The sequence below is a fragment of the Canis lupus genome, chromosome 4 (genome assembly GCF_003254725.2).
Source record: "Canis lupus dingo isolate Sandy chromosome 4, ASM325472v2, whole genome shotgun sequence".
Classification (NCBI taxonomy): domain Eukaryota; kingdom Metazoa; phylum Chordata; class Mammalia; order Carnivora; family Canidae; genus Canis; species Canis lupus.
This window is the reverse complement of record NC_064246.1, coordinates 68,800,269-68,825,463: the sequence shown is the minus strand read 5'-3', so window position 1 is coordinate 68,825,463 and position 25,195 is coordinate 68,800,269. Positions and strand designations below refer to the sequence as shown.

Genomic DNA, 25,195 nt, shown 5'->3' with positions numbered 1-25,195 from the left:
AGTACTTGGTGAATTTGTATTGAATTGTGTTTTTCAGGTGCCCTGAAGAAGAGACTTTTACAGGATATTTTAAAGGTTCCATGTTTGCTAATGATTTAACTATCCCAGCATGTTAAAAAAAAAAATAAATGCTTTGGTAGCTTCAAATGTAGAAAAGAAACTGAACTAGAGAGGGCTAAGTGTTACACCTTTTATAATGTAGGACTAAAAGACCTAGATAGGATGTAAGCCTCCACTTAAGAATTATACCGATTAAGCAAGATAGGCATGGGATTCCGTGTGCTTGAGCTTTGTAATCTCTTCTGCACAAGGCATTATGATCTTTTGAAGCAGCCATGCATGTTCTTTAGATGTTATTTTATTTCACTGTCATTTTCAGAGATATGGGATATTTTTGTGGGCCGTTGTTTTTCCTAATCAGTGACTCAGCCCAAATATGGATTCTAAAACACAAAATAGCTAACTTTCTATTTTACTCACTTTCAGTTAGTTATTGCTCCTTCCACACACTGGAATGTCAGTTCCACAGGAGTGGGGATTTTGGTCTGTTCAATCCCCGCTGTCTCACCAGCATGGGCAACAGTGTCTGGCATGTCATGGGGGACTCAATAAATATTAGTCCAAGAATGAATAAATAGTGATTTGAAGCAAACAAAAAGTTCTGATAAACTTGATAAAATACAACTCATAGCTTTCCAAAACCACTGAGATTAATGATCATGTCAGAGAGTGGAGGAAGTTCAAGCAGCATGGAAGGAGAGCTAGCTTGAGGCATGCTGAGGCCTCCACTCACTTGCACAGATGAGGTAATGGGGGCCCACTTCTCCATTATATACCGGAACAGCATGAAGATCTTGTCAGAGAGTCGGTTGGCATCCAATCTTGGATAAGGGAAGTCTCTCCAGTGGTTGACATACTTGTAAATGGCCTTGCTGAATTTCTCAAGGGCTGCATTTTTAAAAACAATCACAGATGGAGAAAAATATAAAGATCAGAGGGACTATAAAATAATTTGAGAAGAGTGCACTGATGGTTAGCAAATGGTAATAGTTTCTATAAAATGTTATGATGGTATCAAATAAACATATAAAAAGTATTTAGCCACATTAGTGAAATGTAAGTTCAAACCATAATGAAAATTATGAAATTGCTAAAATTTCAGACAATGTCAAATGTCAATAAGACAAAGGTGCAGCTGGTATTTTCACATACTGCTTGGGGGATTGTGAATTGATACAAACATTTTAGAAAACTGTTTGACACTATTTACCACAATTGAATATGTGTTCTCTATGACCCAGAGATTCCACTCCTAAGTATGCAGTCATTAGATACCCAAATAAATAGACACTAAAATACTTGTATAAGACTGGTTTTGTACTTTTTTCTGGTAATAGCCTCAAAAAGAAAACATATTCGCTTTTTTTTTTTCTAGAAAAACCTCAAATAGAAAACAGAAAATGTCTGTCGACAGGTAGAATGGGAGAATTGCAGTATAGACACGTAATAATATACAGAAGTGAGCACGGACTATAGCTTCACCCAACAACACGTATGAATCTCACAAATAGATGAAACTAATCTATGGTGTTAGAAGTCAGGTTACCCTTGGAAAGGATGGAGATGGTGATGATTGGCAGGAAAGATGAGGTGGGTTTCTGGAGTATTAGTAATGTCTCACTACTCGACCTGAGTGGTGGTCAAATGAGTAAGACCATTTTGTGACAACTCATCAAGCTGTACACTTCTGATTTGTATTTTTTTCCATGTGTCTGTTTCACTTCAATAAAATAAATAAAGAAAAAATGTTGAGCCTGCAAAAATATCATTTGGACCACCACCCACATATATTTGAATCAAATGCATGAAATAAAATTATTTGTTCCTTCAGCCCTCACGTTTCACTAGATGAAGAAAATTCATAGTTTACTCCTCAATGATACTTCACATGCAAGGAATACTCTGGAAAGATCCTGTGTATCTTAGAGCTGGTCATTTATTGACTCATTCACTTTCTTTTCAAACTGATAATGTCTTGCTGTACTTTGTCATAATCTTGTGTGTGTGTGTGTGTGTGTGTGTGTGTGTGTCTTGCACTGGCCAAAAGCAACATGGGGGAAAGCATGTCTTATCTATTGATGGTATCTGAGGCAATGCGCACAATGTCTGCTTATTGGCTGATCGATTGAACGAACAGCTGGAAGGATGGATAGAGGACTATGAAATTTTATGCCTATTCTTTAGTGGCAGTCAGACAAAAGTTGCTTTAGGACCAAAGGGCACTAGATAACTTTATAACACAAAGACAGAGAATCTCTCATTCGATGCCATGATGATTTCTAATTTTATTTCCTTTTCGCTGTTGGGTCATTGATATTGCAGGTAGAAGTGCTATTACCAGCACCAAAGTTTATTTGCAAGAACACAGTGTTAGCTGCGATAGTAAGTAGGGAAACTAAAAAGTATTGAGAAGTAGGCTAATCTAGTATAATTGCTCAAGTTCTTGAACCAGCCTGTCATAGTTAAAATCTTGACTCTGCCACATACTAACTGTGTAACTGCAGGCAAGTTATTAACTTTCTATGCCTCAATTTTCTCATCTATAAAGTGAAGGAGAAAAATGTTACTTACCTAATGGGGTTGCTGTGAGGTTAAAGGAAATGATAATCTTAAAATACTCAAGGCAGTATTCAGGTACAAAGTAAAATCTCAGTATACACCAGATATAAATATTGCTTCCATTGAGGACAGAAAAGAAGAAATGGCCAAAACAGAACAGAAAAGACTTGGTTGATGGGTAAAGATGACATTCCTGACAGCAAGGGCTTTAAATATTACAAAATAGTAGTGTTGGGGGTGTTAGAGTTGAGAGGATCTTAGTAATCACTTTATTTAATGTGTTTAGAGATGAAAATGATATTGAGAGAGGACAGAGTCACCTGATGGTTCAGTGGATTATCAGGAAAAAGCGTCCAGGTCTCTAGACTCATCCAAGGAGCTTCTAACTGTGCTGTACATGCTTTTTCCTGGGAATCCCAGAGCATGTTTTTCTCTGTAGACTCTTGGTTACTCTAGATGTATTTCCCAAAACTCCAGTTTTGGAGTTGAGGGATTTGTGACACAAAGTTTGTTTACCTATTTTTCTTAATTTTATGATTGCTTATACTTTGATTAGGTTGATTACTTACCATTATTACAATATTGCATTATAAAGCGAAGCCAAAATTTACCTTACTGCTAAGAGCTTGGTGAGCTCCCAGAGCCACTGTGGGGAAAATGTGATCCAACTAAAGAAGGAGGCTAGTAGACATGGAAGCTCTTTAGGGCAGTGGAAAATGTATAAACTACAGTCACATAGACTTGAATCCTACCTTGCCATTTCATTGACTGTCACAATTTAAGAAATTGCTTAATTTCCATGACCCTCAGTTTCTCCCCTGTAAAGTGGGGTTAAGAGTACTTACCTTGCTTTTAGGATTGAGACAGAGAGAATTATAATTGCTGTGAGGATTGAGAGAGATAAGTCCCTGCAGAGAAACTTCCATGGGGTAGGCACTCAATCAATGGTAGCTACTATATTATTAGAAAGAACAGGCTAGAGTAAAAGGAAAAATGAAACATTTGTTCAATTCATAGTCTGGTCTTAACAAAGAGGTAACCTTAGGGATACCCACCAAGACAAAAGACTCCCTTCATCCTTTCCTCATCAGCCAGCCTAAGCATGGTTTGCATGGTTAGCAGAGTCATCATCATGAAGGGAATACTCTGGGACACTGCCAAGAGGGGCACAAGAGAAGAAAGGCATTATCCTCTCACACTGGGGAGTTCTGTGATTCTCCATGTTAGTAACAAGCATTTCAAGGCTGTGTTGGGGAGACAGATGAGGTGCAGCAGGAAGATATTCTCCTCTACCCCTCTTTTGCCATCATGCCTAGCTGTAGTTAGAGAATCAAGGAGTTGTTGGTTTAAAATAAGGTGCTAGATGGATGTCTGGGTGGCTCAGTGGTGGAGTGTCTGCCTTTGGCTTGGGTCATGATCTCGGGGTCCCAGGATCAAGTCCCACATCGGGCTCCCCATGGAAAGCCTGCTTCTCCCTCTGCCTATGTCTCTGACTCTCTCTCTCTCTGTGTGTCTCTCATGAATAAATAAATAAAATCTTAAAAAAAATAAAATAAGGTGCTAGGCATAAAGACATCTGTACCTGTTGTTAGGTAGCAAGTGTTTATTTGGATAATTATTTTATTAATGTCTATCTCTCCTACTAGAACTTGCCTACATCCCCAGGGCCTAGCACAGGTAATAAAACAATAAAAACAATAAAAACAAACACCTGTTAAATAAAGTGACGTAGAAAAAAAATGATAACAAACTCCTACTTCATGTAAGTGTTCAGCGGTTTGTAGAACATGACTTGTGGGAAAAGGGCTTTTGCAAACACAAAGCCAAGTGAAAGGGACAGTGAAGATGGGAGAGTCCAGCCAAATCTGGAACAGCACAGACTAATGGCGGGGCAGTAGGCTCATCTATGCTTAGAAACAAGTGCTGAAATCCCAGTATCGATACTCTTTAGTATGGCAGAAGGGAGGTATGTTCTCCTTTCTGCTGCTTGCACCCATCTGGTTTTAGACAGTTAGTCAGGGTGGTTACTTCCCAGGAAAATGTGGAGATTATTCTGTCCATACCGTAGCTGGTTGCCAGTTCAGCCAGGGCAAGCACAATGAATTCATCTGGTAGCTCCAGTATCCTGAAGTTACTTTGTACTTCATACATCACAGAGTTGAAATCATGTGCAGCAAGAGACACCAAAACCTCACCAGCCAGCATTCTGGTTTCTCTGAGGATCTGAGGAAGAAAAGGAAAACAGCAATGACAATGAGAGGAAGAGAAGAGGGAGTTTGTGGAGAGGGAACATTCTAGAGAATATTCAAAGTTCCCTTGGCTTTGGGATAAAGAGAGAACAGGCAGTTACAAACCCAGGTGGGAAAGCCTCTGGGGTAGGGGTCAGTGGCTGCCAAGACAGAGGTAACTGTAATGAACTTTAAAACCGGGTTTTAAAAACAAAACAAAACAAAAAAACAACAACAAAAAAAACCGGGTTTTAATAAGGTTCTTGTAAACTTGAGGTCAATATACATTTTCTTGCTAATTGATCAGGTGCTATGAGCACAGGATTTATATTTTATGCTGAAGTGATGGATCACCGTGGTTGAAAGACTGGAGAGAATGGTGAAAGGGAAATAGGGCCAAGAGTCTAGAGTTTTGGGTTTTAATATTGTCTTGATCTAGTTATCTTTGATACCAGAGATATTTGGAGGGACTTCTGCTTTTGGTAATGCTGAGCTAGGTATCCTTGACCGACTCCCCTGCTAAGGAAAATAAAAAGAGTGAGATAAACTATTAGAAAATACATTAAAAAAAACATCAGAGTATAGGGTGGAATGAATTACTACTCTGAGATCTGGAAAGGATTGGGAATCCAGAGAGATAAGTCCTATATTAGAGGCTACTTTGCAGTATGGTGGGAAAATAGAATTTAGGACCAATAAATGGTGAGACCCTGATCATCCCCCTCCTTATCTTTTGGCATAAGATTCCAAAAGGCTGAACCTAAATGAAAGGTTCACTTGGCCCTCCATGGACCGTGGTCCAACTTGGAGTCGCAGAAGTTGCCCCCCTTCATTGCCCAAAATCGCAAGTCCTGAAACTAATCATAGATTGTTAGGACCCTTGGCAGGTAAACAAGCAAAAATCTTTTCTGCAGGAAAATAACACCTTAGGACTCAAACTATTTCTACAAGTAATTTTCGATACAATGCCTAGCATAGGTAGCTAAGTAGACACATGAAGAGATAATAATTCATGGAGAGCAAGAAAGCTGGGTTCTAGTTACTTGTTCTGTCCATAGATAGCTGTGTTATTTCGAAAAAAAAAAAGAAATCTCTCCAAGCATCAACATGCTCATCTAAAAGTGGAATGGATAATATTATCTCTAACATCTTTTTTTTTTCAGCTTTGCTTCAGTTTCCTTATCTGTGAATGGATAAATAATAGGTACTGTCAATAATATGCAAGTTATTGTGAAAGAACTAATGAAAGTGATTTGCAGTCCAGGCAGCAATGTAGAAAAAGCTTATAAATGTCCACATGGGTGCATTTGAGCCACTTAAAGACCTGCTGCTGACCCTGGCATTGATTCATCATTAAGAATCAAACTTACATTGTTGTCTCTCATGTCCTTAGAAGCATAATAAATCAATCGTTGGACAATTGCATCATCTAAGATATCACTGTTCTGAATAACGGAAGTGAGATGACCATAAATGTCTTCCTGTGAACATACAAGTGTATACACAGAATTTGAGTGGCAAAATTAAAGGAATCTGATAAAGTGCAAATGATGAACACGATCAAACAAATTTCTACCTCACATTGGATATTATACATCTTAATTGTAATGGCTTCCTGAACATAATATGCAACTTTAGGAAGCAAAAGCTTACATATAAAGCAAAGTTCTTTCTGAAAACTACTTTAAACTGACTACCCTGACTACATTACTATGACAAAATCTAATTGAAGGTGGACGCAGGCTACCTAGCAAAAAGGCTTGAAAATCACTGTTGCAGGGCACTCAGGGGATTGGAAATGCTCATTACCCAAACCACTGCTCCTACCACCAGGGAATGACTATGGTATTAAGAAACAAACTGTGATTCCCAAAGAGGCTGATAAACTATGAAACGGGATCCTAAGGGAGATTTATAAGCCCTAGCTTTATTCATGGCTTATAGAAAGAAAGTTAGAAATTCTTTTGGACAGAGCTGCAGCCTCAGAATCATGGGGCTTGAGCAGGTGCTGTGTGAAAGGGCTCTTCTAAATCTCTCAGGTGGCTACTTGGCCTCTGATAGATGAGACACTGGTGTCCTGAAAGGCCCAAGAGCCTCAAGCATGTTGCTTTCAAGTTACCATGCCCATGTTTAAGGTGTGAAAGAACTCCCTTTGCATAAGGGATTCTAACACACAGTCAGCGCTGAGAACCACCAGATTAGGAGATACAGGTGTAGGCCCTGTCCTTCACAGGGAGACTGCAATGGATCATGACTAGATGCCTTGTTTTGGAGTCAGACAGGCTTGTGTTCTGGTCATGCATCTGCTCTGGCTCTCACTCTTCTTCGCTGTGAAATGGAAACAGCGAAGACTACCTGGTAAAGGTGTGAGGGGTGACTATAATACAAGTCAGTGTGTGTGAAAGGCATCTAGGGTGCTGCTTCCTAGGTAAGTGTCCCTTGAAGGTAGCTGTTAATTATTTTCCAAAAGGTTGTTGGAGCCAGAAAAGCCTTCACATCCCAGAGAAAGAAATCTCTAATTGTGAAGTAGCATCACAGATGAGTAGGGGAGATCCTTGGGGATTTTCATAGGGCTTCTCAGCTTACCCAGGAGGAGATGCTAATCCACGTGGTTGTAAATCTGTCCTCCCCCTCTTTCCAGGTCTGCCTGTATAAGGTTATAGAAAGGGGCATTCTTTTTGCTAGCTTCCGGAAGTAGATGCCCTGATTCCTCAAATGCCAAATATCATTGTTTAAACATTATGATGATTTCTATTATAACTGTACTTTTTGAAAGATTAAATGCCATATATAGAGCCAGAGAGAAAAGAAGAAGTCAAGGCAAAAAAGGCAGTATATGAAATATTACAATAAGTGGACTAGAAAAAGTAAATGCAAAAGAGATTATTTTCTATTTTCCTTACCTTGCTAATATTATCTTCCATGTTCAGCATGCTTAGAGTCAGGTTAATATCTCCAAAAGTCTCTATAATGTACAGAAAAAGAATTAAGTCTTTGCTGCAATACTCTCCTATTAATTCCTATGCAGGAATGGAGATTTTCGTCTTGACTTTCTCTCTCCTTTGCCTCCTACCCCTTCTTCTTCTTGACTGCTAGCTCTTTGGTGGCAGGAACTGTGTCTTATTCATATTTCATATATTTGACATACTTGCAAATAGCAGATACTTAGTATTTTTTTCAAAACCTGAATTGAAGAGGAAGGGGAAGGTAAAAGATGCTACATTCTGGAGCACCTGATTGGCTCCGTTGGTTAAGCATCTGCCTTAGGCTCAGCTCATGATCTCAAGGTCTTGAGATTAAGCCCTGAATCAAGCTCCCCTTCAGGAAGTAGTCTGCTTCTCCCTCTCCTTCTGCCTCTCCCCACTGCTTGTGCTCTCTCTCTTAAATAAATAAATAAATAAATAAATAAATAAATAAATAAATAAATACTTTTTAAAAAAACAATATTACATTCCTGTCTATCCCTCCTGTCATGTAGGTGTCACCCTATATATCCTCTCTATCAAGACATAGCTCTTGGATGCCATGAGTTGAAACCCTTCCATCCTACTTGAGCACAAGAAGGCAATGGTGTGATATAGCTCTTTCACTTTCCCCTCAGTATCTCTGCCATGTTCTTTTCCGCACTCTGTCTACATCTGGCCTACCTCTGTTTTCTTCTGTCTAACCTTCTGGCCTTGGCAGATCACTCTTGTGGTTCCAAGCTCATGAAATCTTCTGTTTTCTGTCAATGACCTAAGTTAGTTTGACTTGCACTTTCCAGGCATATTTGTATTTGAGTAAGGCTCATTGGAAAACAGAAAAAAAAAAAAAAAATCTGAGTCAAAGGAATTGAGCAATTCAGGCCACATGGCAAATTGGTAAGAGAAAAACTCTTAGAGGTGAGTCTCCAAATCAAGCCACAGCGCTCTTTAGCACAGTCTTGTTTTTTTTTTTTGTTTGTTTTTTTGTTTTGTTTTGTTTTGTTTTTTTTTGGCGAAACAGGCAATCATGCTTAAAAATTAGGGGAATATATTTCCAAAGGACTCTTCTAGCATTTAAGATTAAATAAGAGTGTCTTTCTTGGGCAGCCCTGGTGGCTCAGCGGTTTAGTGCTGCCTTCCGCCCAGGGTGTGATCCTGGGGACCTGAGATCAAGTCCCACATTGAGTTCCCTGCATGGAGCCTGCTTTTCCTTCTGCCTGTGTCTCTGCCTCTCTCTCTCTCTCTCTCTCTCTCTGTGTCTCTCTGAATAAATAAATAAAATCTTTTTAAAAAAAGAGAGAATGTCTTTCTTTGAGTAGGCATTTTCTCCTCAGATAGACTATACATTGTTGAAGAAGGTAAGGTACCCTCATCTCTCAGGCTCCTAGTCTATCATTGATCCTTTACAATCAATGTGCTTATTATTTTGGGATAAAAGGAGAGTAGAGACAAATAATCTTAATCTAGCATACCTTTTCATAACACTTTTAAGGTGTACAGACCTTCCACAATGACCCACACTATCCCCCATCCCATGTACACATATGATCGCACAGACACAAAACACTTAGCTCCTCAGGATCCCATGATGCTCACCTACAGATTCCTCCATGGCCTGAGTCATATCTTGGCTGTTTCAGGCTCTCTAAGAGACAGCACCTAAGTATCAGAAATAGTAAGGCTAAAAAATCGAACAAGCAAGTTGGCAAGTTTCTCAATAAGGTTCACATAAGGTTCTCTAAAGGAAAGTCCCTCCTCCACTCGATCGGCACAATGATCTGGAAGCTTCCAGCGATGGGCTGCTATTGAGGAGGATGATGCTGCATTCTACCACTATGATATTTTCTTGCTTCTGAGCTCCTGCTGACCAACAAAATGACTGCATCTCACCGAATATTGTCCCTTGGGTGGAGACCAGAGTATCTGAGAAGGAGGAAATTAGAGACTGGGACACAAACCATTTTTGTAGACCAAAGGAGTTCCTTTCCCTAAACTTGGGTCCATTGATCACAAATTTGGGAATGGTTTTCAGTGGTCACTTTACTGGCCTGGTGTTGGTAAAGCCTTTATGGTGATCTTGTTGATTGTTCTACTTGGTGAAAGTCAGTCACACAAACTGGGCATGCTCAGTGGACTGGAATGCCCACCAGGGGCAGTTGAATGGAGTCCAACTGACAGCAGCAAAGCAAAGCCTTCTCTGCCTCCCTTCCTGTTCCCTACTTCCCCTCCGCCATTCACTTGATCTGGGTCTTGGCCTCACTCTAGGCTCAGGCTTTTTCTTTGATTCCATTCTCTTTTCTGGTTTTCAAATCATTTTTTATCCACACCTCTTGTCTCTAATGCTTTCAGCTTTACTAGTATGGACCTAAATCTGGTCCCAATACTCTTGACCCTAAATCTATGTGACCACAGTTTTCAATGTATGCCCAGACTGGCTGTATGTTAATGGGGCAGGTGTTAGGGAAGGGGGTACTAGGAGTCTATAGGTCTGGACGTGAAAGGGGCCAAGGGAAGGGCTTCATGACAATTCTCATCTGAGGGTCTTCTCCAGTCATCTTCCCTTCTTTGGTGAAGTTTTTTCAGATTTAGTAGATCAAATGTTTCCAACCAAATCTTTGAATCCATCATTCTTTTTACAGATAAATTATTTTTCATTGTTTTTATTATAGAGGACCTCACCAGGCTGATGGTTAAGAACATTTTGAGCTTCCCAAGTCAGCATCACTATTTCCCAGATTGTGTCCGTAAGTGCCTGGTAACAAGAATCATCTGGTATCCTTATTTAACGTGTCCAATCCCAGGGCCACCTCAGGCCTGGTGAATTAGAATGAGGGGGCAGACACATATATTTTTAATGAGCACCCCTAGTGATTCCTGGGCTCACTAAAGTCTGAGAAACAGACTAACAGTCTAAGCTCATTGCCCAATCACCTACTAGGAGATAATTGAAAATTTAGCAGTTATTTGAAGGGTATTCATTGTGGTTGGGCAAGAAGAGCAGCTGCTCATCTCCAGTACCGTGACTTACCCTTGAAGAATAGGTTGAGAATTGGTGGGTCAGGGAGGTATTGAGGTAGCCTCAAACTCTTAATGTCTTGTAGAGAAATAAAGGCATTGCAGATTACGTGCTCTTAGAATCTTAAAGAACAATGAGCAATAGAACCAATGATAAGAAAGCTGCTATTTAGATAATTGTTATAATCAATTTCTTACTCTTTTTGTGAATGGTAGCAAATGAGTTTTCTGAATGTCTATATATATCAAGGTTTCCTTTATTTCATAGAGATTAGGGAGGTTAGGAGATGATTGATTTATATTGACTTTGTAATTTATCAGGGCAACCAAAACACATTGTTTTGCTATATATTCTTTCAGATAAAGCAAATTCAGCCATCGATCTCTCTTTTCATAAAGCAATATTGCAGATAGATTTTAAAAAGTCAAACTTCAAAACAAATTTGCTGTCATTTTTATTCCATTTTCCTGGGCCATCTTGCTTCATTTTCCTCATTATTTCCTATTTTTCTCTTTACACAAGGTTAACACAGTCTGGGTTTGATGTCTCTGAAGCCCTAGGAGCATGCTAAACACCAACAAAGTCAATAGGATGGCATGTACTAACTAATGAAGTATTATTTCTAGATGTTTCTTTGCAAGGGAGTTCGAATTCAGCTTGCTAAAGAACCAAGAAGTCTTCTCCTTCAATCTAACTTGACAGGTGATGCTACCCAATAGAGGATTACTTGTTCCTAAACGAGGTGTTATCAGAAATATTAATAAGGCAGTAAAGGCAAAATGTAAAGCTAGGGGAGAATATCAATCTATGTAATATCAAAATTATGTAATATCAAAATTTATAGAAATTTACATATTTGTGATTTTAATAGTTTTAGACTACAGTTCATTTGAACTTTGACATGAATCCTTTTATTCTTTTTTTTTTTTAAAGATTTTATTCATTTATTTGAGAGAGAAAGAGAGAGTGAGCACAAGTCGGGGTGGGGGGCAAGGGAGCGGTAGAATCAGTCTCCCCGCTGAGCAGGGAGCCCAATGTGGGGGTTCCATCCCAAGACCCTTGAGATCATGACCCAAGCCGAGGGCAGATGTTTAACTGACTGAGCCACCCAGGTGCTCTTCCTTTTATTCTTTAAATGAAGTATTAGGTTTCATACAATATATTTACTTTTTCTTTTTAAAAATTTTTTATTTATTTATTCATGAGAGACAGAGAGAGAGAGAGAGAGAGAGAGAGAGAGGCAGAGACACAGGCAGAGGGAGAAGCAGGCTCCATGCAGGGAGCCTGACGTAGGACTGGATCCCAGGTCTCCAGGATCACACCATGGGCTGAAAGCAGGTGCTAAACCGCTGAGCCACCCAGGGATCCCCCCATAAAATGTATTTAAAATGAAATTAGGCCCTCCTTTTTTCTCAGCTGGTTTTAAGATTTAAGCCTAATTGCTTATACCCTGGTGCATAAAAGGCAAGAAATATTAGATGATAATTTTACACAGAACTAATATCCCTGTGCTGTTAGCAGCTTCTCATTTCCTCCTTTCCCTCCCCTCCCCTTCTTTCTCCTTCTTGTTCTCTTCTCTCCTCTCCTTTTCTCTAGTTTCTCTTACCCTTCTCTGCTTTTCTGCTTGTAGTAATTCTCTTAAGCACACTGCATTTTTAAATTAAGAATATGGTTTTAAAGTCATCACTTCAGGAATTCGGAAGGAGTTCAAGAATTTAAGCTAGAGAGGGAATTTTCAGATGGATTTATAAAGTGGTTTCATTCTCAAGTGATAGATAATTGAAGCCCTTGCAGACAAGTAATTTTCTGGCAAGTTATTTCCCAAATACCTCTCATGTTAGGCATTTCTAGCTTTGTCACCAACAGGTGCCAGAAGAACACAGTTTGGCTTCATAATTCGAGTAGTGAGAGAAACACCAGAGCCCTTTACCTCTGAAGACCTTCCCTAGTGGCCTGGCACCCCAGGAATTAGATTTCTGTGTTCTGGAGCCCATTCAGTCTTTCTTAGAGCTTTTGGAAGGTTGAGGTTTTAACTGTCAATTACCTCTTAGATGCACAGGTCATGTTATTGAGAACATCATCTTTTTAATTGAGGAATTCAGCTTCACTGGCTGCTAGGTACTACAAAGTAGGATATATTCATTCTCTCAGCTTTTCATAATATATTACTTGGGCCTAATAAATGCGTAAGGTAAAAAGAAGAAACAGCCATCAGTATCATATTTTTAAGAATTAAAAGACAACTTTATTACCTCTGGATGATCATCTTACATTTAGAAAGAAAAATCTCTTACTTTTTTTTTTAAAGAAAGGAACACTTCTCTGTCATCTTTTGATGACTTTTATAAGAGTAAAATGCATTTCTAATTCACAGTTTGGGTTTCGACGGCCTTTGGATGCGTCATAAATATGTGAATATTTTCATGTTATACTTAGAGATTTTTAGAGTCCTCCATGTTCATTGAGTGTTAGGAAAACTTAGTAAATGAAACTCTTTGAAAACCTTTTAGTCAAGAAGTGATGGTAAAATACTAGGTAAAGTTTCAAATAATAAAATTTCTGGTTACTAGTAGCACTCAAATATGAAATTGGATTTTTGTTGGAAAGGAGGCAAATTGTAAGACCATGATCTGGATCAAGGATTGAAAAACAAAACATGACTTTCATGGCTGGTCCTAGTGTTAATATATGTAATTCTTCATCTGCTTCCATAGTGTACGGTTAATATATGTAATTCTTCATCTGCTTTCATAGTGTACGGGGAAGAGCACAGAAGTTCAGGAAGATGAACCTGGAGCCCATGTCTGCATTTTGCACTCACTGAAGCAGAAAAGTAGATATAAATCCTGGAGTTGTTTAGTAATAAAGCTAGTTTCTCTAAGCCTTAGTCCAGTCTTGCCTTCTATAAAATGGTCAGTTGCTCGGGGGAAATGCAAGAAGAAGGTGTTGCACTTTTTCATTAAGTTATTGTTATCCGTTATTTTGTTTGCATTGCTCTTGTTGTTGTATTTACAGCTTAACCAAAAAATAGACTAACTGGACCAAATTATTCCAGCAGTATTATGTTTATCATGGTATTAAGAGCATAGTTTCTGGGGTATTTGGGTGGCTCAGTCAGTTAAGCGTCTGCCTTTGGCTCCCGTCATGATCTCAGGGTCCTGGGATTGAGCCCTGCATTAGGGCATCAGGCTCCCTGCTCAGCAGGAAGTCTGCTTCTTCCTCTACCTCTGCCCCCCTGCCCCCTAACTTATGCTCTCTCTATTAAATAAATTTTAAAATCTTAAAAAAAAGCATGTTTTCTGATTTTAAGAGAAAGTGTTTTTCCAGGTTTCTTTATAAAATAATCATACTGATGATATAATCAATCTAATTGTTAATTACCCATATGTTAATTACTTCTTAAGCATTTCTCTTGTATTATAGTTCATAAAATAATACTCGGTAAATTTTCTCTGCTTTTTGGTAGTATATTAATTTTATAAAAACAAATATACTGATTGTGTTCTTTGCTGTTTACAACCTAAAATACATAATTTCTAAGTCTATTGATTGATTCTTTTTATTCCCCTCATTGATTAGGTTATATTTTCCTGTTCTCTTCATTTAAAGAATAAAAGAGCACCTGGGTGGCTCAGTCGGTTAAGCATCTGCCTTTGGCTTGGGTCATGATCTCAAGAGTCCTGGGATGGAACCTCCACATTGGGCTCCCTGCTCAGTGGGGAGACTGATTCTCCCTCTCCCTTGCCCCCCAGCTTGTGCTCACTCTCTCTTTCTCTCTCAAATAAATGAATGAAATCTTAAAAAAAAAAAGAATAAAAGGATTCATGTCAAAGTTCAAATGAACTGTACTCTAAAACCATTAAAATCACAAATATGTAAATTTCTATAAATTTTTTCCATTGGATGCCAGATATTGTGAATTATTTTTTGTTGGGTGTTGAATATTTTTAAGCTTCATTCTGTGACACAGCTAAGTTATTGGCAAACAGCTTGATCCTTTCTGAGTTTTCTTTTAGGTCTTGTAAAGTACAAGGACCAGATGATTTTAACGAAGGGCCAATTTGGCCCTACTACTGGGGTGATACTCTTCTGAGTACCATCTGCTGTCACATGAGTTATGAAGTTTTCCAGCCTGGCTGGTTGAAAATACAGATTATTCCTAGGCCTGGGCAGGCTTTGGGGATCATTACTTCTGTTCCTTTTGCATGCTTTGTTCACCAGCCTCTGTACTCCTTACATGCAATGCCTTATTCATAAGTGCTCAGCTGCAGACTGGAGGTGAATATTCTCCCCCACCCCAGCCCTCCAGTGGTCTGCCATCCTGACTATCCACTTTGCCCTGCCTGAACTCCCAGCTCCATATCTAGGAACTTTCTTCAGGAAGTAAGGGCCATCACTGGAACTGACTTCATATATCCCCCTCTTAGAGACCAATGTCCTGCATTAACTGGTATTCAGTGCCTGAAAACTGTTGTGTCTTAGGTCTGTTCTTTTACTTATTTTAGGTGGAAATGTAACTCCAATTCCTGTAACTTCATCTTTGCCAGAAGCAGAAGTCTGTCAACAGGGCACCTGGATGGCTCAGTCAGTTGGGCATCTGCCTTCAGCTCAGGTCATGATCCTGGGGTCCTGGGATCCAGTCCTGCATCAGGCTCCCTGCACAATGTGTAGTCTGCTTCTCCCTCTGCCCCCTGCTTGTGATCTCTGTCTCTCTCTCTCACTCTCTCTCTCTCAAATAAATAAAAAAAATTTTTAAAAAGAAATCTACCAAAATTCTTACATTATTTATGTTGTTTCTTTATTATGAGTGGCTACTACACACTTTCTCCCAGGAATGCTAGTAAGTTAGGCATATGTTTCCTTGCAAAACAAACAAAAAAACCAACAAAACAGAAACACAGAAAACCCTCTAACATTGGCTTAACTATACAATAAGCAGCTATTCAACAATGTTGTTGTGGAACTAGGTTCTTTTTTTTTTTTTTTAATGCTTTACTATCTTTAGCATGTGTTTTTGATCTCTCGGTTGCAAGATGGCCTTGCTATACCACTAGACCTCATGTTCGGATTTCAGGAATGAAGTAGGTGGAAGAGTACAAAGCTTTCTCCATGTAAGACTTTAAATTTTAAATTTGAGAAAGGAAGACATTCACAGTGAATCCTACTCACATTTTTATTGGTAAGAATTCGGTCATATGACTGTTCTTCACTGCAATGGAGTCTGGGAAGGCATGTATTTTAGCTTCCATGTTTCTCAATAGAGGAAGACAGGGAAGAAAGGGATTATGAGGATCCTTTGGATAGAGAGCCCAGAGTGTCTTCTAGAACAAAAATCCTATTATGTTCCCAACATTAACGGGTATACGAATTTGCCATAAACCTAAATATGACTAGAGTTCTGAGGGAGCCGGGTAGAGCCAGTTATTTCTTATGTTTGATGACATTTTCCTTCTGTGTTTGTGAGTTGGCTTTATGTAAATCATGAACAGTGAATAAAAGTAAAGGCAAGACAATGAAATTTAGTTTAGGGTGTAATAGATAAATTCAAATGGAGACTATACCTCATATCATTGTCCTAATTTGTTTGGCTTACTCACTTTTATTTATTTATTATTTTACTTAATTTATTTCAGGGACACCTGGGTGGCTCAGTGGTTGTCTGCCTTCAGCCTGGGGAATGATCCTGGAGTCCCAGGATCGAGTCCCACATCGGGCTCTCTGCATGGAGCCTGCTTCTCTCTCTGCCCATGTCTCTGCCTCTCGCTCTCTCTCTGTGTCTCTCATGAACAAATAAACGAAGTATTAAAAAATAATTCATTTCAGAAGCTCTTGAAATATTAATTTTCCCACTCTCATTTAGGCTTTTGTGCCTCTTGAGCACATGCAGGCAGAGATAAATGTGTGCATACACGTGTGGCACATGTACACGCACACACACATGAATTTTAATGCTGCTTGAGAAGACAAAATTTATGGTAATACATTTTCTTTGTTTAAAAAATTCCAGTGTGATGACATACAAAAAGAATTGCAATTAGATTAGATGATTAAACAGATGTTTTGGCATGAACCCAAGATCTCAAGGGATAGACTCTGAGCGTAATTAATAATCTTTAACATGTTCCTTAAAGGGCTGGGCGTGGTTAGCTTCAAGGCTTTTGTTTTTCTGTTTGAGAGTTGAATTGCTTGAGAAAATACAGAAGTTAGAGAAAATGTAGTTAAACAGGAAAATCTGAGGGCTGCTAGTTGGAGGACTTTGCAGAGAGAAGAGAAATGTCTAAATAAGATTTGTTTTATCTTAAGAATATGGAAAATATCAGAAATTTATAAAAGTAGAGATGATTGTATAATGACTGCTCACATATGTTTTCATCACTGGTTTCAATAATTATCAAGTGAGACTTCATCTTTCCTCTATATCCTCTTCTGTTTCCCCATTTGTGGATTGTTTAGAAGCAAATCACAGACATTATAGGATTTCATTCACAAATACTTTAGAATGCTTTTCTAAAAACTAGAGTCAAGACTCTTTAAAGAAAAAGTGAGCACGATACTTAAAAAATTAACAATAATTTTTTTAAATTTATTTTTTATTGGTGTACAATTTACTAACATACAGAATAACCCCCAGTGCCCGTCACCCATTCACTCCCACCCCCACCCTCCTCCCCTTCTACCACCCCTAGTTCGTTTCCCAGAGTTAGCAGTCTTTACGTTCTGTCTCCCTTTCTGATATTTCCCACACATTTCTTCTCCCTTCCCTTATATTCCCTTTCACTATTATTTATATTCCCCAAATGAATGAGAACATATAATGTTTGTCCTTCTCCGACTGACTTACTTCACTCAGCATAATACCCTCCAGTTCCATCCACGTTGAAGCAAATGGTGGGTATTTGTCATTTCTAATAGCTGAGTAATATTCCATTGTATACATAGAGCATATCTTCTTTATCCACTCATCTTTTGATGGACACCGAGGCTCCTTCCACAGTTTGGCTATCGTGGCCATTGCTGCTATAAACATCGGGGTGCAGGTGTCCCGGCGTTTCATTGCATTTGTATCTTTGGGGTAAATCCCCAACAGTGCAATTGCTGGGTCGTAGGGCAGGTCTATTTTTAACTGTTTGAGGAACCTCCACACAGTCTTCCAGAGTGGCTGCACCAGGTCACATTCCCACCAACAGTGTAAGAGGGTTCCCTTTTCTCCGCATCCTCTCCAACATTTGTGGTTTCCTGCCTTGTTAATTTGCCCCATTCTCACTGGTGTGAGGTGGTATCTCATTGTGGTTTTGATTTGTATTTCCCTGATGGCAAGTGATGCAGAGCATTTTCTCATATGCATGTTGGCCATGTCTATGTCTTCCTCTGTGAGATTTCTGTTCATGTCTTTTGCCCATTTCATGATTAGATTGTTTGTTTCTTTGGTGTTGAGTTTAATAAGTTCTTTACAGATCTTGGAAACTAGCCCTTTATCTGATATTTCATTTGCAAATATCTTCTCCCATTCTGTAGGTGGTCTTTGAGTTTTGTTGACTGTATCCTTTGCTGTGCAAAAGCTTCTTATCTTGATGAAGTCCCAATAGTTCATTTTTGCTTTTGTTTCTTTTGCCTTCGTGGATGTATCTTGCAAGAAGTCACTATGGCCGAGTTCAAAAAGGGTGTTGCCTGTGTTCTTCTCTAGGATTTTGATGGAAACTTGTCTCACATTTAGATCTTTCATCCATTTTGAGTTTATCTTTGTGTATGGTGAAAGAGAGTGGTCTAGTTTCATTCTTCTGCATGTGGATGTCCAATTTTCCCAGCACCATTTATTGAAGAGACTGTCTTTCTTCCAATGGATAGTCTTTCCTCCTTTATCGAATATTAGTTGACCATAAAGTTCAGGGTCCACTTCTGGATTCTCTATTCTGTTCCATTGATCTATGTGTCTGTTTTTGTGCCAGTACCACACTGTCTTGATGACCACAGCTTTGTAGTACAACCTGAAATCTGGCACTGTGATGCCCCCAGATATGGTTTTCTTTTTTAAAATTTCCCTGGCTATTCGGGGTCTTTTCTGATTCCACACAAATCTTAAAATAATTTGTTCTAACTCTCTGAAGAAAGTCCATGGTATTTTGATAGGGATTGCATTAAACGTGTATATTGCCCTGGGTAACATTGACATTTTCACAATATTAATTCTGCCAATCCATGAGCATGGAATATTTTTCCATCTCTTTGTGTCTTCCTCAATTTCTTTCAGAAGTGTTCTATAGTTTTGAGGGTATAGATCCTTTACATCTTTGGTTAGGTTTATTCCTAGGTATCTTATGCTTTTGGGTGCAATTGTAAATGGGATTGACTCCCTAATTTCTCTTTCTTCAGTCTCATTTTTATTTTTTATTTTTTTTTTTTTATTATTATTTTTTTATTGGTGTTCAATTTACTAACATACAGAATAACACCCAGTGCCCGTCACCCATTCACTCCCACCCCCCGCCCTCCTCCCCTTCTACCACCCCTAGTTCGTTTCCCAGAGTTAGCAGTCTTTACGTTCTGTCTCCCTTTCTGATATTTCCCACCCATTTCTTCTCCCTTCCCTTATTTTCCCTTTCACTATTATTTATATTCCCCAAATGAATGAGAACATATAATGTTTGTCCTTCTCCGACTGACTTACTTCACTCAGCATAATACCCTCCAGTTCCATCCACGTTGAAGCAAATGGTGGGTATTTGTCATTTCTAATAGCTGAGTAATATTCCATTGTATACATAAACCACATCTTCTTTATCCATTCATCTTTCGTTGGACACCGAGGCTCCTTCCACAGTTTGGCTATAGTGGCCATTGCTGCTAGAAACATCGGGGTGCAGGTGTCCCGGCGTTTCATTGCATTTGTATCTTTGGGGTAAATCCCCAACAGTGCAATTGCTGGGTCGTAGGGCAGGTATATTTTTAACTGTTTGAGGAACCTCCACACAGTTTTCCAGAGTGGCTGCACCAGTTCACATTCCCACCAACAGTGTAAGAGGGTTCCCTTTTCTCCGCATCCTCTCCAACATTTGTTGTTTCCTGCCTTGTTAATTTTCCCCATTCTCACTGGTGTGAGGTGGTATCTCATTGTAGTTTTGATTTGTATTTCCCTGATGGCAAGTGATGCAGAGCATTTTCTCACGTGCGTGTTGGCCATGTCTATGTCTTCCTCTGTGAGATTTCTCTTCATGTCTTTTGCCCATTTCATGATTGGATTGTTTGTTTCTTTGGTGTTGAGTTTAATAAGTTCTTTATAGATCTTGGAAACTAGCCCTTTATCTGATATGTCATTTGCAAATATCTTCTCCCATTCTGTAGGTTGTCTTTGAGTTTTGTTGACTGTATCCTTTGCTGTGCAAAAGCTTCTTATCTTGATGAAGTCCCAATAGTTCATTTTTGCTTTTGTTTCTTTTGCCTTCGTGGATGTATCTTGCAAGAAGTTACTATGGCCGAGTTCAAAAAGGGTGTTGCCTGTGTTCTTCTCTAGGATTTTGATGGAATCTTGTCTCACATTTAGATCTTTCATCCATTTTGAGTTTATCTTTGTGTATGGTGAAAGAGAGTGGTCTAGTTTCATTCTTCTGCATGTGGATGTCCAATTTTCCCAGCACCATTTATTGAAGAGACTGTCTTTCTTCCAATGGATAGTCTTTCCTCCTTTATCGAATATTAGTTGCCCATAAAGTTCAGGGTCCACTTCTGGGTTCTCTATTCTGTTCCACTGATCTATGTGTCTGTTTTTGTGCCAGTACCACACTGTCTTGATGACCACAGCTTTGTAGTACAACCTGAAATCTGGCATTGTGATGCCCCCAGATATGGTTTTCTTTTTTAAAATTCCCCTGGCTATTCGGGGTCTTTTCTGATTCCACACAAATCTTAAAATAATTTGTTCTAACTCTCTGAAGAAAGTCCATGGTATTTTGATAGGGATTGCATTAAACGTGTATATTGCCCTGGGTAACATTGACATTTTCACAATATTAATTCTGCCAATCCATGAGCATGGAATATTTTTCCATCTCTTTGTGTCTTCCTCAATTTCTTTCAGAAGTGTTCTATAGTTTTGAGGGTATAGATCCTTTACATCTTTGGTGAGGTTTATTCCTAGGTATCTTATGCTTTTGGGTGCAATTGTAAATGGGATTGACTCCTTAATTTCTCTTTCTTCAGTCTCATTGTTAGTGTATAGAAATGCCACTGACTTCTGGGCATTGATTTTGTATCCTGCCACGCTACCGAATTGCTGTATGAGTTCTAGCAATCTTGGGGTGGAGACTTTTGGGTTTTCTATGTAGAGTATCATGTCATCGGCGAAGAGGGAGAGTTTGACTTCTTCTTTGCCAATTTGAATGCCTTTAATGTCTTTTTGTTGTCTGATTGCTGAGGCTAGGACTTCCAGTACTATGTTGAATAGCAGTGGTGAGAGTGGACATCCCTGTCTTGTTCCTGATCTTAGGGGAAAGGCTCCCAGTGCTTCCCCATTGAGAATGATATTTGCTGTGGGCTTTTCATAGATGGCTTTTAAGATGTCGAGGAATGTTCCCTCTATCCCTACACTCTGAAGAGTTTTGATCAGGAATGGATGCTGTATTTTGTCAAATGCTTTGTCTAATGAGAGGATCATATGGTTCTTGGTTTTTCTCTTGCTGATATGATGAATCACATTGATTGTTTTACGGATGTTGAACCAGCCTTGTGTCCCAGGGATAAATCCTACTTGGTCATGGTGAATAATTTTCTTAATGTATTGTTGGATCCTATTGGCCAGTATCTTGTTGAGAATTTTTGCATCCATGTTCATCAGGGATATTGGTCTGTAATTCTCCTTTTTGGTGGGGTCTTTGTCTGGTTTTGGAATTAAGGTGATGCTGGCCTCATAGAGCGAATTTGGAAGTACTCCATCTCTTTCTATCTTTCCAAACAGCTTTAGGAGAATAGGTATGGTTTCTTCTTTAAACGTTTGATAAAATTCCCCTGGGAAGCCATCTGGCCCTGGACTCTTGTGTCTTGGGAGGTTTTTGATGACTGCTTCAATTTCCTCCCTGGTTATTGGCCTGTTCAGGTTTTCTATTTCTTCCTGTTCCAGTTTTGGTAGTTTGTCGCTTTCCAGGAATGCGTCCATTTCTCCTAGATTGCCTAATTTATTGGCGTTTAGCTGTTCATAATATGTTTTTAAAATCGTTTGTATTTCCTTGGTGTTGGTAGTGATCTCTCCTTTCTCATTCATGATTTTATTAATTTGAGTCTTCTCTCTCTTCTTTTTAATAAGGCTGGCTAATGGTTTATCTATCTTATTAATTCTTTCAAAGAACCAACTCCTGGTTCTGTTGATCTGTTCCACAGTTCTTCTGGTCTCGATTTCGTTGAGTTCTGCTCGAATCTTTATTAACTCCCTTCTTCTCTTGGGTGTAGGATCTATTTGCTGTTTTTTCTCTAGCTCCTTTATGTATAAGGTTAGCTTTTGTAATTGAGTTCTTTCCAGTTTTTGAACGGATGCTTGTATTGCGATGTATTTCGCCCTTAGGACTGCTTTTGCTGCATCCCAAAGATTTTGGATGGTTGTATCTTCATTCTCATTAGTTTCCATGAATCTTTTTAATTCTTCCTTAATTTCCTGGTTGACCCTTTCATCTTTTAGCAGGATGGTCCTTAACCTCCACGTGTTTGAGGTCCTTCCAAACTTCTTGTTGTGATTTAGTTCTAATTTCAAGGCATTATGGTCTGAGAATATGCAGGGGACGATCCCAATCTTTTGGTATCGGTTCAGACACGATTTGTGACCCAATATGTGGTCTATTCTGGAGAAAGTTCCATGTGCACTTGAGAAGAATGTGTATTCAGTTGAGTTTGGATGTAAAGTTCTGTAGATACCTGTGAAATCCATCTGGTCCAGTGTATCATTTAAGATGATGTGTTAAGAGATGTTGTGCTTAGAAGACCTATCGAGGGTAGAAAGAGCTAGATTGAAGTCACCAAGTATAAGTGTATTATTATCTAAGTATTTCTTCACTTTGGTTAATAATTGATTTATATATTTGGCAGCTCCCACATTCGGGGCATATATATTGAGGATTGTTAAGTCCTCTTGTTGAATAGATCCTTTAAGTATGATATAGTGTCCCTCTTCATCTCTCACTACAGTCTTCGGGGTAAATTTTAGTTTATCTGATATAAGGATGGCTACCCCTGCTTTCTTTTGAGGACCATTCGAATGGTAAATGGTTCTCCCACCTTTTATTTTCAGGCTGTAGGTGTCCTTCTGTCTAAAATGAGTCTCTTGTAGACAGCAAATAGATGGGTCCTGCTTTTTTATCCAGTCTGAAACCCTGCGCCTTTTGATGGGGTCATTAAGCCCGTTCACATTCAGAGTTACTATTGAGAGATATGAGTTTAGTGTCATCATGATATCTATTCAGTCCTTGTTTTTGTGGACTGTTCCACTGAACTTCTTCTTAAAGGGGAATTTTAAGAGTCCCCCTTAAAATTTCTTGCAGAGCTGGTTTGGAGGTCACATATTCTTTTAGTTGCTGCCTGTCTTGGAAGCTCTTTATCCCTCCTTCCATTTTGAATGAGAGCCTTGCTGGATAAAGTATTCTTGGTTGCATGTTCTTCTCATTTAGGACCCTGAATATATCCTGCCAGCCCTTTCTGGCCTGCCAGGTCTCTGTGGAGAGGTCTGCTGTTACCCTAATACTCCTCCCCATAAAAGTCAGGGATTTCTTGTCTCTTGCTGCTTTAAGGATCTTCTCTTTATCTTTGGAATTTGCAAGCTTCACTATTAATTGTCGAGGTGTTGAACGGTTTTTATTGATTTTAGGGGGGGATCTCTCTATTTCCTGGATCTGGATGCCTGTTTCCCTTCCCAGATTAGGAAAGTTTTCAGCTAGAATTTGTTCAAATACATATTCTGGCCCTCTGTCCTTTTCGGCGCCCTCGGGAACCCCAATTAAACGTAGGTTTTTCTTTCTCAGACTGTCGTTTATTTCCCTTAATCTATCTTCATGGTCTTTTAATTGTTTGTCTCTTTTTTCCTCAGTTTCCCTCTTTGCTATCAACTTGTCTTCTATGTCACTCACTCGTTCTTCCACCTCGTTAACCCTCATCATTAGGACTTCTAGTTTGGATTGCATCTCATTCAATTGATTTTTAATTTCTGCCTGATTAGCTCTAAATTCTGCAGTCATGAAGTCTCTTGAGTCCTTTATACTTTTTTCTAGAGCCACCAGTAGCTGTATAATAGTGCTTCTGAATTGGCTTTCTGACATTGAATTGTAATCCAGATTTTGTAACTCTGTGGGAGAGAGGACTGTTTCTGATTCTTTCTTTTGAGGTGAGGTTTTCCTTCTAGTCATTTTGCTCAGTGCAGAGTGGCCAAAAGCAAGTTGTATTGGGAAAAGGAGAAAAAGAGAGGAGAGAAAGAAAGAAAGAAAAGAGAAAGAGAAAAAAAAGGAAGAAAAAAAACGAAAAAAAAAAAAGAAGAAAAAGAGAAAGAAAAAGAAAGAAAGGAGAAAAAAGGGGGGTGGGGGAAGGAAACAAATCAAAAAGCAAAACAAAACAAAACAAAAACAAAAAAAGAACCACGGGGGAGTATCTTCTGATTCTGTGTACTTTAAGTCCCTTGGCTTCCCCTGGAAGTTGTCAGTCAGTCTAGCTGGTCTTCTGGGGGCGGGGCCTGCTGTGCTGATTTTCAGGTGTTAGCAGTTGGGGGAGCTGCTGTGCCCCTGCCTGGTGCAGGGCTCAGTGGGGGTTGTTTACCCCGTGAGGCCCCAGGAGCAACAGCCTTAGTGGCGGGGCCAGCTCTGGAGCCTGGATTCGGTCCCCGCAGGAACTCCGGAGCTCTCCGTCTGCAGGGCCTGGAGGCTCGGGGCGGGGCCGCTGATCTGCTCAGCTGGGGCAGGAGCGTCCTTGCTGTCCTGGGCCCTCCCGGCCTCTGCCTGTCCCGGGGGAGGCGGGATCCTGGGCTGTGTCCCGGCGCCCTGTGCTCGGAGCCTGCGCTGTTGGATTCGCGCTCCCGGGCCGCGCAGCCCCCTCCGCGGAGCCGCCGCCCGAGCCCCCCGGAGCTGCTCCTGGAACCGCGCAGGCCCCTCCGCACGGAGCCTCTTCCTCTGCCCGAGCCCCTCCGAGCTGCTCCCGGGACCACGCAGCCCCCTCCGCACGGAGCCTCTTCTTCTGCCCGAGCCCCTCTGAGCTGCTCCGGGTCCTGCCGGGTCCCGCCGTGCGCGCTGCAGCCCTTAGGGAGCTCGGCGCACTCTCCTGGGCGCGCAGTTGCTCTGTTACTGTCCCGGGGAGCTCGAGGGCATCCCCGCCCTCCTGGGTCCTGCTCCAACTCCCTGCGAGCCCCTTTC

The 25,195-nt window shown here is 39.9% G+C and overlaps 1 protein-coding gene and 1 long non-coding RNA gene across 10 annotated transcripts in view; one reads left to right on the top strand and one right to left on the bottom strand.

Annotated features, from left to right (window-relative positions):
- MROH2B (maestro heat like repeat family member 2B) overlaps positions 1–10,920 on the bottom strand; it is a 62,989-nt gene extending 52,069 nt beyond the window's left edge. Inside the window, exons 1-7 of one of the 9 annotated variants that reach the window (XM_025436362.3) lie at positions 10,839–10,920; positions 9,407–9,469; positions 7,751–7,812; positions 6,218–6,328; positions 4,683–4,842; positions 3,675–3,773; positions 794–948 (exon numbers count right to left, since the gene is read on the bottom strand). In XM_025436362.3, coding sequence (XP_025292147.1) covers positions 794–948; positions 3,675–3,773; positions 4,683–4,842; positions 6,218–6,328; positions 7,751–7,812; positions 9,407–9,434 — 615 coding nt within the window. In that variant the 5' untranslated portion in view covers positions 9,435–9,469; positions 10,839–10,920. Of the gene's footprint in view, positions 1–793; positions 949–3,674; positions 3,774–4,682; positions 4,843–6,217; positions 6,329–7,433; positions 7,495–7,750; positions 7,813–8,494; positions 8,633–9,406; positions 9,950–10,838 lie in introns of those variants that run through there. The other 8 variants (XM_025436361.3, XM_025436364.3, XM_025436366.3 and 5 more) reach the window with 8 other exon arrangements.
- Positions 9,557–15,575, top strand: LOC112652744 (uncharacterized). The gene is made up of 4 exons (XR_003131671.3): positions 9,557–10,378; positions 10,480–10,554; positions 11,349–11,528; positions 15,332–15,575. It is a non-coding gene; the product is annotated as an uncharacterized LOC112652744 (long non-coding RNA).
- The last annotated feature ends 9,620 nt before the right edge of the window (positions 15,576–25,195 follow it).